The 14247-nt window shown below is 38.5% G+C and overlaps 1 protein-coding gene across 1 annotated transcript in view; it reads right to left on the bottom strand.

The window, feature by feature from the left end:
* Positions 1-14247, bottom strand: part of CSMD1 (CUB and Sushi multiple domains 1) — a 2081403-nt gene that overhangs the window by 178962 nt on the left and 1888194 nt on the right. Inside the window, exon 42 of the mRNA XM_011937546.1 lies at positions 4484-4672. Within this exon, the coding sequence (XP_011792936.1) occupies positions 4484-4672 (189 nt within the window). The remainder of the gene's footprint in view (positions 1-4483; positions 4673-14247) is intronic.

Genomic DNA, 14247 nt, shown 5'->3' on the forward strand with positions numbered 1-14247 from the left:
TAAAGACAACAACAATATATATATATTTTTAATTAGTCATGCATGGGAGCACATGCCTATAGTTCCAGCTACTTGGGAGGCTGAAGTGGGAGGACTGTTTGGGCCTGGCAGGTCAATGCTACAGTGAGCAGTGATTGCACTACTGCACTCCAGCCTGGGCAACAGACTGAGACCCCATCTCAAATAAATAAAGTAAAAACAAAATAATTTAAATTTTAAAACCTTGAATGTTTGCTAAGAGGCTTATCATTTATAGATGGTTTTCTCTAGAATTATGTTGTTTCTTGCCTAAACATTAAGAATATGAAAGAAATTCCATATTAAAAAACTAATAAATGTATTTGGCATAAATATTAATACAAAATATAGTAAATATGTTACAATAAATATAAATATATACGTAAATATTTATTAATATAAAAATATCCTGACTCTTAATATATCCAGATACTGAAAGCTTAATCTCCCCTAGCGTGTAGGGCACCAGAGTTATTTCTACCATCATTTTTCTTCCTTCTCTTACTCTGGTTTCCTTAGAGGCATTTTCAGATAAGAAGCCAGAATGCACTCTGTCTTGGAAATTGTCGTTTGCTAATGGAGATTTTAAAAACTGTACTTGTGAAGGTAAGTAAGAAAAATAAAGAGACAGAGTTGCATTCTTTACAGCTATTTTTATTCTCTATTACTGGGAAAGATTATTTTCTGTATTTACCAATCAACTTGGTAAGCCTTAATTTCAAAAAGTATGTATGTAATAATACATTGTTTAGCTGGTTGCATTTCTCATGTCAATTTTGCAATAAAATTGTTTTCTGCTTACAAAATCTGTCAAATTCAAAGAAGCTGCTAACATACCTATCACAACATATTACTTACACTAATAATTATCTCCATCTATGCAGTTCCCCACTATACACACACTAATGCATTGAAGTCAAGTTTGTTATGATAGTGTTTAAGACTTTTTTGATACCTAAAAGTATACTTTTATGCATAAACATTTCAGTTTCTTAAACATATTTTATTTTAACAACTATTTTTTTTTCTTTTTTTGAGATGGAGTTTTGCTCTTGTCACCCAGGTTGGAGTACAATGGTGCTATCTTGGCTCACTGCAACCTCCACCTTCCAGGTTCAAGCGGTTCTCCTGACTCAGCCTCCCAGGTAGCTGGGTGCCCGCCACCATGCCTGGCTAATTTTTGTATTTTTAGTAGAGTTGGGGCTTTGCCATGTTGGCCAGGCTGTTCTCAAACTCCTGACCTCAAGTGATTCACCCACCTCAGTCTCCCAAAGTGTTGGGATTACAGGCGTGAGCCACTGCACCCGGCCTCTATAACCTTTTTTGTTTTTAACTGAGACTTCTGTGTAATTATGTTACTGACAGAAAAATAATGCCTTGAATTTCTCAGGTAACTTTCAGAGACATATTCTTTCATTTGCTTATTTTCATAGATATCATACTTTCAGATCACAGTTTTTCAGATAAATTTATACTGTATTAGTTTCACGTAATAGATTCTTATGTAGCTTAACATGTATTTTCAGTATGTAAATACAAATTGATTTCATATATACTTGTGAAGACTGATGCCTTAGGATTTAGAATTATTTTATTAATTATCTAAACTGGCCAATTTTTAATAAAGACATCGAGAAGTTGTTTAAAGTATCTCCATTTTTTCTGAAGTTCTTTTGAAGTCTACAGGGCTAGACCTTTGAAGATGGTTTTTCAGTACACTTGACCTATATAGCAACCATTGATCTGAAATGATAAACCACTGTCAATTAATAAAATACATGTTACATGAAGATACTGGGTTGTCAGCAGTGTTTACTGCTGTCTCTGGGGAAGACTTAAGTGCCATATAACTGTACCTAATAGGCATCTGAACAGCCTCCTCATTCTTATGAAACAATGACTTCTTTAAGAAACATAAACTTTCACAAGTAAAGCACCTTTTGTGTTAAATAACAGCTTTTTTAATATGAAAAGAATATTAAATACACATTAGATGGTTCTTAGAAAATCCTTTATATAGGTCCTCTAATTTCTTTCAATATTTATGATCAACTTTTACATGAATGCTGTGTTTCAGTTTTTTTATTTGGTTTATGAGTATTGGTAAAAATAGAAATATAATAGTACAAATGCTTGTTTAGTAAAGAACTTGGCATGGACCAGAGAGATCTGGCCTTTGTGCTCACTCCTGGGAGGCGTCTTTGTGGAGTATGTAATTGGTCCGATCTAGCAATGCCAGGTGGGAGCTGGCTACACCAGAAAAACCAACCATGTGGCTTAGGCCGGGGCATGTGGGGCACAGCTGTCTACCCGGAGGCTGAGATCAGCCATCGGACGCTCAATCCCTCAATCCTGCCTACAAAGCAGAGCCCCACTAGAAACCTCAAAACTCAGACCCAAGGAGGTGACCAGGGTGATGGTCTTCTGCCTGTGGCCACATGGGGTTTCAGAGAGAGCGAGACATCCTCCTGGACTCTGCCACACATGTCTTTTCCCTGGAAGATACTGACATATCCCCTCCCTGTTAAAACCACAATGACGAGCATGACAGTTTTAGAGATGTCTCTGAGTTCTAATGGAGAATGAAGCCTCAGGCTGGTTTTGGGAGTCTCAAGGGCTTTAGGCTTTAAACTCATCCAGAGTTTAGCTAATTCTGGATGGTGTTACATACCACGTTAGAATTAGGAAAGGTGGCATCACTTTAAATTCTATCAAAAAAGGTAGATTTTGTTATTTTCACACTGACAAAATAATTCTAAGCCAGAGCAGTTATTTCCATATTGAAAAACTAAGCTTGAGAAAGCAATAAAATCAAATTAGATACTTAATTGTAGTTTTTAAATATCAAGCCAGAGCGTCTTCCATTTACATATGAATTCAAAGTCTTCACACCAAACTTGCAAATAAGAAGAGGTTTCAATCCTGATAATTTCAAAGGAATTTATACATATATATGAGTTTCTAGAATGGAAAGTAGACTTAAAAATTTAAAAAATGTTTTAATGAAAAATAGCCCAGATAGGTTACTGCTATCCTTACTTCATAAAATTAATTTTAAGTGCTATTTTATATGTAATTAAATATTAGATTAAGATAAAATACTTTTAAAATATGACTAAAGAATTGTTTGCAGTTTTTTATTTTATTTATTTATTTATTTTTTTGAGATGGAGTCTCACTCTGTCGCCCAGGCTGGAGTGCAGTGGTGTGATCTCAGCTCACTGCAACCTCTGCCTCCCCGGTTCACACCATTCTCCTGCCTCATACTCCTGACTAGCTGGGACTACAGGTGCCACCACCACACCCAGCTAATTTTTTTGTATTTTTAGTAGAGATGGGGTTTCACCGTGTTAGCCAGGATGGTCTCGATCTCCTGACCTTGTGATCTGCCTGCCTTGGCCTCCCAAAGTGTGTTTGTAGTTATTTTTATAATAATATAGAATAGATAAATATGGGTAAAAACTGTGATTTAAAAAGTCTATTGATGTGCTTCTTTTACTTCTTCAGTAGAAATTAAAGCACGGCCAGATGTCTTTCCCTTTTCCCCACAGGATACAAGTGTGTAGTATTTCAAAGTTGGTAATTTCATTATTTTTTCATTCAAAGGCCCTGAATGCATAGTGTTAGAATATCGGGTTTACAGTAAATTTTCTATTACATATGCATTCTTCCTAAACATTGTATGGATCTATTATTTTAATCTGATATTGAAAAAATATCAGAGTCATCATAAAAATTAGGCAGTCACACAGAAGCATTAAAGTCAGGATTCCTGCTCAGGAAAGGACAGCTAAAGAGACCGGGTCTTCTGCTGCACCATTGAACAAGAACCTGCCTCCAACCTCTCCCAAGAGCCCCCCCTCCTACGCGATCAGACCACTCTACTGTTTTCTCCTAAGACTGCGTCTACACTGCGCTTTTTCTGACACTGTTTCTTCTACCTGGAGTGTTCCACCTCCAAGTAGCAAAATGCTGTGTACCTTTCAAGGCCCACTACAAAAATGAGTTTATTTTTCTGAAATGCAAAAGCAATATATAATTATTATAAAAGCTAAACAAAAATAAACACCAAGGATCAAATTAATAAGTACCCTTTTTCCCTCTGGTCCGACAATTTGATATAACCACTGTAAAGCTGTACGCTGCTGACTTCATGGAGATTTCCCTGATGGCTTGCCAAGCCTGTGCCATCTCCTTACCTGCAGCTGAGTATAACATTCCTCTTGTGTTTACTATTTTGCTAGCCTTATAATTTCCCTGGCAACAAGGGTTTTTTTTCCACTTTTAACTTACTAGTATATGACATATTCCTTAAATATTAAGTAGAGTGAGTAAAACATAACAGATTCTCAACGAATATTTATTGAATACACTAATAAATTATTGGATATGTTCATTTAATATTTAATGTGCTATTACGCCCATGAAAACATTAAATTGCCCCCAAGCGAAATGATGAACTTACCATCACATCTTGGAAAAGGGTAGTTCCAGTTTCTGTTGATCCCATGCTGACAAGTGAGGACAGGATGGCCTATTAGAATGTACCCAGGATAACACTCGAAAGATATTGATTGCCCCACACTGTAATCTGAGTTGATCATGTACCCATTCTGAAATGGGGGTGGATCTGGACAGTTCTGTAATTCATAGGCTGAAAGAAACAAATAGACAAAATAAAGCTTATATTTGAGAGGTTAAATTACTCTGGAATTTGAAGGAGGAGTGTCATCATATGTAGCTGATTAAGATGAAGTTGTTAGATATAAGTCTAATAATGTATATTTTCTAAGGAGTCAGTTGCCATCCAGTCCAATATAGTTGTTATTGGTAGTAGTAGAATTATAACCATATGCATTTCATAAAATAGTGTGTCCTTTAAAAGGAATGTAGCACATACCAAAAATAAATTTGATAATCTTTACTTTGGAAAAAAGGCATATGATGTAAATTATTTAAGAAAGTAATACAGGCCAGGCGTGGTGGCTCATGCCTGTAATCCCAGCACTTTGGGATGCCAAGGCGGGTGGATAATGAGGTCAGGAGATCAAGACCATGCTGGCTAACACGGTGAAACCCCGTCTCTACTAAAAATACAAAAAATAACTAGCCGGGTGTGTGGTGGGCACCTGTAGTCCCAGCTACTCGGGAGGCTGAGGCAGGAGAATGGCATGAACCCGGGAGGCGGAGGTTGCAGTGAGCTGAGATCACACCACTGAACTCCAGCCTGGGCGACAGAGCAAGACTTTGTCCCCCACGCCCCCCAAAAAAGTAATACAAATAACAATAAAAAGGGCCCACAAAGAATGTTGGGTGAACATGTACCTAATAATTCCATTTTAAACAGGAAATATACTACCAGTCTAAGTACTCCTGACTGGGAAATATGTCATTGTTTTGTTTAACTGTTTAATATAAATATAATAGGAAAATCCATTCCATTCTCTTTAGTCTTTTTCTAAAAAAAAAAAAAAATAACTGTATAATCCCTAAGCTGCCAACTATTGTCAGTACAATTTTTTATAACATGATTTATTGTGCTTTATCATTCAGTCTTTTATGTTCCCTAGAATAAACTCTAGGTAAGACAAGAGATAATCAATGTTTGCAGTCTTGTGGTTTAAACATTTACTGATTAATTAGTAAGAATTAACTAATCCATAAATTAGGTATCATCTGATACTGTAATCTTAAAGCTAAATGAGCCATCGTGCAGGCTCCTCTCGCCCACTCTGTTGAAGACGGTGTGAGTACTCGAAGCAGCAGAAGCCCTCTCTAGCATCTTTGAATATTTAGGCACAGCTTTATCCATAAAGGTAGTTCCCATTAGACTGGGAACCTGCTCCTAACACAGCAGCAAAACCATACTGTGTAGCACCAGTTCTGGGAGAACCTCCTCCCTGTCATGTAATTCTGCTGAAACCAACCCTCAGCGCCAGGCCACACAATGAGTTTTTAAAGAGCATGAGGTCACCAGTCATTGTCCTCACAATCAACTGAAAATCAAGTCATAAAATAAAGGCTTTGAGCTTCTGCAGAGGAACTTTTCCTGTACAGAATGAAGTGAAACGGAAATTTCAATTTTATATGTAAATTCCTTAACCATGGACAATATTGGAGTGAGCCTGTAGCTTTGAAACTTGTAAGTAAATGCTGGAAAATCAAACAATATATTATTATGACAGGTGTTCCCCAGAATTCTAGACTTTTTTGTTTCTGTGTTCAGGACCCAGAAAAAGTAGAGGTGGGCAGGAAAAAAGACAGGACAGGGCGGAGGGGCCACCAGATGGGGGATGGGAACACAGAGGGCATGATGTGGGTTTACTCAGAGATTATATTTAAGAGACAGGTAAGGCTCAGAATATGAATCAGTCTGTGTTTTATATTAAAGCGATTGGATATCACCATAAAGATTAAGTGAGAACATATGGAAGATAGCAACTAGGCAATGTATGATGTGGGCCTGCACCGTGACCTTGGCGTTCGCAAGATTAATGTAAGTGCTGTTTGGAGTTTGTCTTCATTAACATTTGCTAAATATTAAGCACTCCATGGAGCCATGAGGTTTCGTTATTATCCATAGCTTTTTCCCATTTAATAAACTAATGAAATGGCATCGTTTCCTCCTTAAAATAGCAGTATACAGGCTGGGCTCCGTGGCTTATGCTTGTAATCCCAGCATTTTGGGAGGCCAAGGCGGGCTGATCACGAGGTCAAGAAATCGAGACCAGCCTGACCAACATAGTGAAACCCCGTCTCTATGAAAAATACAAAACTTAGCCAGGAGTGGTGATTGGGCACCTGTAATCCCAGTTACTTGGGAGGCTGAGGCAGGAGAATCTCTTAAACCCAGGAGGCGAATGTTGCAGTGAGCCGAGGTCACGCCACTGCACTCCAGCCTGGCAACAGAGTGAGACTCCATCTCAAATAAATAAATATCAATATGCAATGCTAGTGAGTCATTTGAGTAACTAAATGATGGCAACATTATTTGCCACAACTGTTTGGGAAAGTCATTGGAATAGAGCCATAAAAAATCAATTATAACATTAAACCTAGTAATACATTTACAGAAATCTCTATTATGAGCATGATTTCCAAGAAGAAAAAGGTAAATGTGTAAAGATGTTCATTGCAGCATTATTTACACTACAGAAATCCAAATGACTAAACAACAACAACAACGAAAAAAGGGAGAGACTCATAAATGCCAGTAATTAAATGTCATATCATTCAATAGCCACAGATTGTAGAGATTTCTGTGTATTTATTTATATTTTCAATATTATAAGTATACTATGCAGTTGACAACAGGATCCTATTGTTAAGCTCTGATATAATCAGCAGGTTAAAAAAATCCTTTATTTCACCTTTCAGCATCCCTTGGTTTTAATTATTTTTATTTATGAAATGATATATCTCTGAACAAGAGTCAGAGAAGCAGCAGAAAAATTATTGAGAACAAGAAAAATCGAGATCAGAGGACACACAGTGGCAAAAGTATCTTGAGATAATTCCTGGCATTGGCTCCCCCAGGGACGAGAACTGGGAAGAACACGATGTGAGACAAATTCCTCCCAGAGTGGGAGAGGAGGCAACTTCATCTGGGGGGAAGCACTTGGCAGCCTCTGAAACCCCACTGGATTATGTTGCTCATTACTTACAGGGCCTTGGGGGCTCCCTAAGAGCTCCAGACATCACCTCTTGTACGTACTATCTAAAGATGTAAAGGGCCGGGAGCAGTGGCTCATGCCTGTGATCCCAGCTACTAGGGAGGCTGGGGCAGGAGGATTGCTTAAGACCAGGAGTTGAAGACTGCAGTGAGCTATGATCATACCACTGCACTCCAGCCTGGGTGACAGAGCAAGATCCTGTCTCTTAAAAAGCAAACAAACAAACAAACAAACAAAAAACAGATGCAAAGGAGTACTGCCTAATTAACAAGATCAGGCTGAATATCAAGTAATTTATGTGACAAAACTTAATAAACTGTAATAAGATTCAAATAAAATTATTACATTTAATTTATAATGCACCTAAATATCGTAGAGAATTACCTGTATTTTAGGTTAGTGTGAATGTAACTGCAGTTTTTGCTATACTTTCAATGACAAAAACCTCGGTTACCTTTACATAAACCTAATATACATTGATAATATGAAATTAAAAATAGTTATTGAAAATGAGTATTCTGATTAACTCAATGCTATCTTTTGACATGTAGTCTTTAGAACTCAATATTTACAAGCTTTATTCACAGAAAATCAAGGATAAATTATGAACTTTAGAATGAATGTTTTTACCCCATAAATGTATACAATTATAATTTGCCAATTAAAAAGGATATTACTTTAAAAAGATGTAATTACAAGTAAAAAAAGGCATGAATGTTCCAGTGCTGCTTTTTGGTAAAGCTACATTATACCACGGAACTACTGAGTGGATACACCCTATAAGGATGTACTATATAGATCAAGAAACCTTACAAGCACAATTGCTGTTAATGAAATTTATGAAAGAAAAAATGTTTTTAACTCACAATTTTGTGAAAATGGAATGTGCAGTTGACATGGTATGGCTGTGTCCCCACCCAAATCTCAGCTTGAATTGTATCTCCCAGAATTCCCACATGTTGTGAATGTGGGAAGGACCCGGGGGAGGTAACTGCATCGTAGGAGCCGATCTATCTCATGCTATTCTCGTGATAGTGAATAAGTCTCATGAGAGCTGATGGTTTTATCAGGGGTTTCCACTTTTGCTTCTTTCTCATTTGCTCTTGCCGCCGCCATGTAAGAAGTGCCTTTCACCTTCCATCATGATTCTGAGCCCCCCGCTGCCCCATCCAGCCATGTGGAACTGTAAGTTCAACTCAACCTCTTTTTCTTCCCAGTCTTGGGTATGTCTTTATCAGCAGTGTGAAAACGGACTAATACAACAGTCTACCATACAGTAGCTACATTATATAGAATAGTGTGTCTCAGTTGTTTTTGTGTCTGAATCTTTTACATTGTTCTTGGCTGCAAGGAAAAAGTTCTGCAGGTGTTCGAAGGAAGAATATTCAAACCCCTGTGAAACAATTATGTCTTAAAGGACGTAGCTCAAAGGCTAGAGTGGCGTGTCTCTCGTTATTGATTGTTTTTGTTGTTATCACCTATTTGAAAAACTAGATGCTTAGAAATCTATGCTAATAAATGTAGGGACAGGGAACATTAAAACAGAAAGCCAGGCCAAATCAGCATCTCTCTCTTTCTCTGACACGCACACCCCCATCTGCATTCCCCCATCGTGTGGCTCCCTGGGCCAACCTGTCAAACGCACAGCAAGGCCACTGGTGCCTCTGCCAGGGCCCACTCCACGCTGAAGTCCACAAAAACAGCCTTTTCTTGAAAGCCAGTGCCAAATGGCCTAGAAAACATCCAGAGTGCATGGAATGCCTCCTCGCAATATTGCTATTTGGACCTAAAATTGCTTTAGAGACCCATGCTCACAAAAAACGAATGAATAATTCCACACTGAGTTACAACTAGCAACACATTTCCTTCTTTACTATTCTCTTTTAGGATGAAATCAGCAATTCATTTCTCATTCTTGTTTGACTTTAAATGTAATAAACTCTTGGAAAAATGAGTCCTCCTATATACCAAATATGAATGCTAATAAAACCTTAAGGAAAAAAAACAAAAACAAAAACCATGAAAAGCTGATTGCTGGTTTCTACAGGAGGAGAAGCAAATAGAACTAGATTCAATACATCCTAACCTTCATTAGACGATTTCATCCACGAATTAGCAGTGCCTTGGAAGTATACAAGCCTCAACTCTCACAATACAATATTAACAAGTTAATGGCTCATAGGTACTCCTGGTGAACCTTCACTTAAAACACTGTTTAACAGAGAGACACACACATTTACACAAAGGAGTGTTAATAATATGTAAAGCAATGCATTTCTTTAGTTTGTTTGTGTAGTCTGTTGGGTAATATAAGAAGTACAATTAAGTTCTTTTTTGGGATATGTAAAACCAGTGTTGAAAGCTCTAGCCCTCTTCTGCTCATGAAACTAACCTCTACGACAAACACAAAAATAGGAAATTTGAAGTTGCATTTAATGATTCTAAGCCCAATGGCTGTGGGCTACTCTAACTGTTGAAAAAAATTGTTTGTTTTTTTTTTCTTTTCTTAATGACAACAAAACAATTATCCTGTGTGGGTGGGGGAAGCAGATTAGCCTGTGTGGGCAGCACAGTGTCTTTTATCATTCATTTATTGAGTGAAATAAAGATTATATATTGACAGTGTACTCTGTTATAAATGCTAGTTATAAATGGAAACTAGAAATGGGTCTTACTCTTGTGAATTTAGGCAAACAAACAAATTAAAGCATAGATGATTGTATAAAAGAATTGTAAGTTGCATAAATTATTATTAAAACATAAACAGTGGATTGAAATAAAGAAAATATAAAACTTGGTTAAGGTTATGCAGTAGTGGTCAAAACTGTTTTGTTGAAGAAATGACGTTTAAATTAAGATCTAAGTAGTAAAACGGTACAGATCAGGAAAAGACCAAGAAAGGCAGACTTTTCAGCCAAAGGAAATAGTATGTGTTCCAAACCTAGAAAGAATTCAGTGTCTGGGATAAGGGGAGAGTTGCAGGAGACAGATGACCTCTGCAGCCCCGTCTCCCAAAGCGTGTGCCCCTTTTCACACTCTCGCCGACTCCTAAGTGGAGAGGAACTAGTCGTCAAATTGTTCAGACCACAGGATGTTCATTAGAACACACTTTATAAATGGACATACACATACTATAAAAACTCAGGACCCATTTTTTCACCTGATAAACCCCATCTGCCGGTCAACATCATAATGATGAGGATGATTATTCAAAGCCCATGACTCATTTCAGAATTATCTCAAGAATTTAAAATGCCAATTAGTTTCTTTTTCTTTTTTCTTTCTTTTTTTTTTTTTTGAGACGGAGTCTCCCTCTGTCACTCAGGCTGGAGTGCAGTGGCCAGGTCTCAGCTTACTGCAAGCTCCGCCTCCCAGGTTTACGCCATTCTCCTGCCTCAGCCTCCCGAGTAGCTGGGACTACAGGCACCTGCCACTTCACCCGGCTAGTTTTTTGTATTTTGTTTAGTAGAGACAGGGTTTCACCGTGTTAGCCAGGATGGTCTCGATCTCCTGACCTCGTGATCTGCCCGTCTCGGCCTCCCAAAGTGCTGGGATTACAGGCTTAAGCCACCACGCCCGGCCTAGTTTCTTTTTCTATTGTAAACTATACACTAACGAAGAGTATCACCAAGTAAGAGTATCGGTTACACTAATTTTTGGTCTCTGTTCCAAATGTCTTGTTAAACTGAGTACTTCACTACTTAAATATTAATAATGATATTCCCTTCAACTTTTGATATATAAAGTCATATTCTTTATGTTCTCAAATGTCTTTTCCAAACTTGGATTCATTGTCACACTTCACACAACAAGGTATAAAGCACTATATTAGGAATCTGAATGGAAATAACTAAAAAGAAGTCATTAAGATACTTCCTTAGTACGCTGAAAATAGATGTATTTTGGAAGGATCCTGTTGCATCCTGTTTGGTGTGGGTGTGATGGGTTTCATACTGCCTGTGTTGGCTTCCTGGACATGCCTCTGAAGGACTTGCAATGCATCACAGCGCCGGACTGAACAGGTGTGAGAGGGCGAAGGAGGCCTCCATCTGCTGTCAGAACCCTCATGAAGCATAGCTTTCTTGCTCTGTACCCATCGTAAAAGCATTTATCCTCATAAATGGGTTTTAAACTTACAAAAAGTTTTAATTTAAGAAAGAAAGTCATCAAGTAAGAGAAAAAGAAGAAAGATCACTTCTGTGGAATTTGATAAAGAAGTTATCGTCTAGGGTAAAAGGTGGTAAAAGTCATGATTATCAAACAAATTCTGATTCAGCTGAAGGACATAACTTCTGCATCCCCATATTGGGCAACTCCTAAAGACTTCTGGAGGTATTACCCATTAGTTCTATAAGAGTTGTTGTATTATCTGTCATTAAAAAGTTGAATTAAGCCCAGGCACAGTGGTTTATGCCTGTAATTCCAGCACTTTGGGAGATCGAGGCGGGCAGATCACCTGAGATCAGGAGTTTGAAACCAGCCTGGCCAACATGTTGAAACCCCATCTCTACTAAAATTAGCCGGGCATGGTGGCGGGTGCCTGCAGTCCCAGCTACTCGGGAGGCTGAGGCAGGAGAATTGCTTGAACCCAGGAGGCAGAGCTTACAGTGAGCCGAGATCGCACCATTGCACTCCAGCCTGGGTGACAGAGCGAGGCTCCATCTCAAAAAAAGAAAAAAGTTGAATTAGAAAGAGAATCATAAACACATGAAGAAATCTACCTCGGCAGTACATACATGAGCTTTGAAGTAGTTTTGCAAAATAGGTGAGGCACCCTGGTGTGACCTGAGTTCAGCCTGGTTCTCCCAATATAGGGACCTGAATGTTCCACTTAATCCCAGGAGGCTCATTTATTCATTCATGAAAGGAGACTAAATATTCCCATGTATACAAGGGCCACAGAATTAAATGGGATGATAAATGAAATGAATCACTGTTGGCATATATTAGTTCAGTAAAGCTTACTCTTGATGGAAAGAATTGTCTAGTTTCTTTGATAAAATATTTCTCATTACTCAAGGCAAAGTCCTCGAGCCACTGCTCTGATGGACACAGACCAAGGAGGAAGAGGCCACTGCTTCTCGTGGTGGGAATTAGGGTGAATCACTCTAAGTAAAGGGCATTGCTACAGAGAGTAGGGCTGCAGTTTACATCAAGGTGTTCACTGAAGACTTTGAAGCCCCGCTTGAGTCCTCAGCTTCCCTCTCAATGACAAGATCCATCTGGGGTCACAGTAGCATCTCAGCCATGAATGGTAGTCCACAGAATTTCCCAAGTGCACACATCCAGAAGCTCACCAATTTCCCATATTTATTGACCATTCTAAACTTCTGGGATAGCATATCACTCTTTCTTTATAACCAAGGATATCACCCTGGTTCTCAATTCTAAGACATATTTTCTGCCTAAATATGCTCCATTGGTGGTCTTAACTCCTAGTCCCAGCACCTGTTGATGAAGCCAACCAAACTGCTGCAAAAGTTGTTGTCAGAGTTTTGGGCCTCGCTAAGACTGCAGGCTCATCCATCAGTGCTTCAGGAGGACCAGCCTGCACACGAAATGTGCTCCCTGCATTGCATGAGAGGCTTGCAGCAAGTGGAATGTGGAAATCTGAAGGGGCCTTCACCTAGGAGATGGGTCTACTGATGCACGCTGAGAACGTCAGCTTTTGGTTCAGAGGAATGGAGGTGAGAGTGTTGCTTTTGCTTTCAGAAAACCCATCAAAGAAGTAGATACCTGTGTTCTGCAGGGAGAACATCGGTCAACAACGAAGATTCAGGCCCTAGTTTCTAAGAGTCTTGTCCACAAACTAAGGGGAATCTTAGCCTTTTCTGTCTTGTACATGGTTGTCCTAGTAGGGGTGGGGATTGCTACAACCCTTTGTAGTCACTGTTGGAAGTACTTTTACGCAAAAGAGGCATCTTTGTAAAGCCTTAGGTTGAAAGCTCAATTTCACTCATGCAGAGGGGTACAAAAAGAGACTGAGTAAGCCCCCTTGCCCTGTTTCCCTAATTACTCAAAGTCACTCAATCCCCCGTTGAAAGGAAAAGGAATGATGCAGTTTTAGAAGCATATCAACTTTACGTACAAATTATGGTTTGTGTATAAGCAACAATTTGCATGCTCACAAAATTCAGAATGAATTGTTCAGATGCTCATTGTACCTGCAGGTGGTTTAATTGCTTGTTCTTCTAAAGGGGAAAAATTGGTATAACAAACTATAGCCTATTTTCTAAAAAAATCATTTCACATAAAATTCAGCAGTTTTATGATTGTGATGAAGAATAAACAGATTTAACACATCCGATTATCTTTAAAAATGGTGTTTAGCACACATGGCAAAAGGAAGAAGAAAAACAGTGGAACTTTGAAAATAAAAGACATTTTTACTTCCTATGCCTAAAGCATTTAAAATTATCTTTGAGATATTTGGCATTGAATAATTTTTCTTTCCCAAAGAGTTTATGCATTACAAGGCAGGAATACGAGGTCAGGAGATCGAGACCATCCTGGTCTACACGGTGAAACCCCGTCTCTACTAAAAAATACAAAAAAC

This window comes from Colobus angolensis, unplaced genomic scaffold, assembly GCF_000951035.1.
Source record: "Colobus angolensis palliatus isolate OR3802 unplaced genomic scaffold, Cang.pa_1.0 Scaffold165, whole genome shotgun sequence".
Lineage (NCBI taxonomy): Eukaryota > Metazoa > Chordata > Mammalia > Primates > Cercopithecidae > Colobus > Colobus angolensis.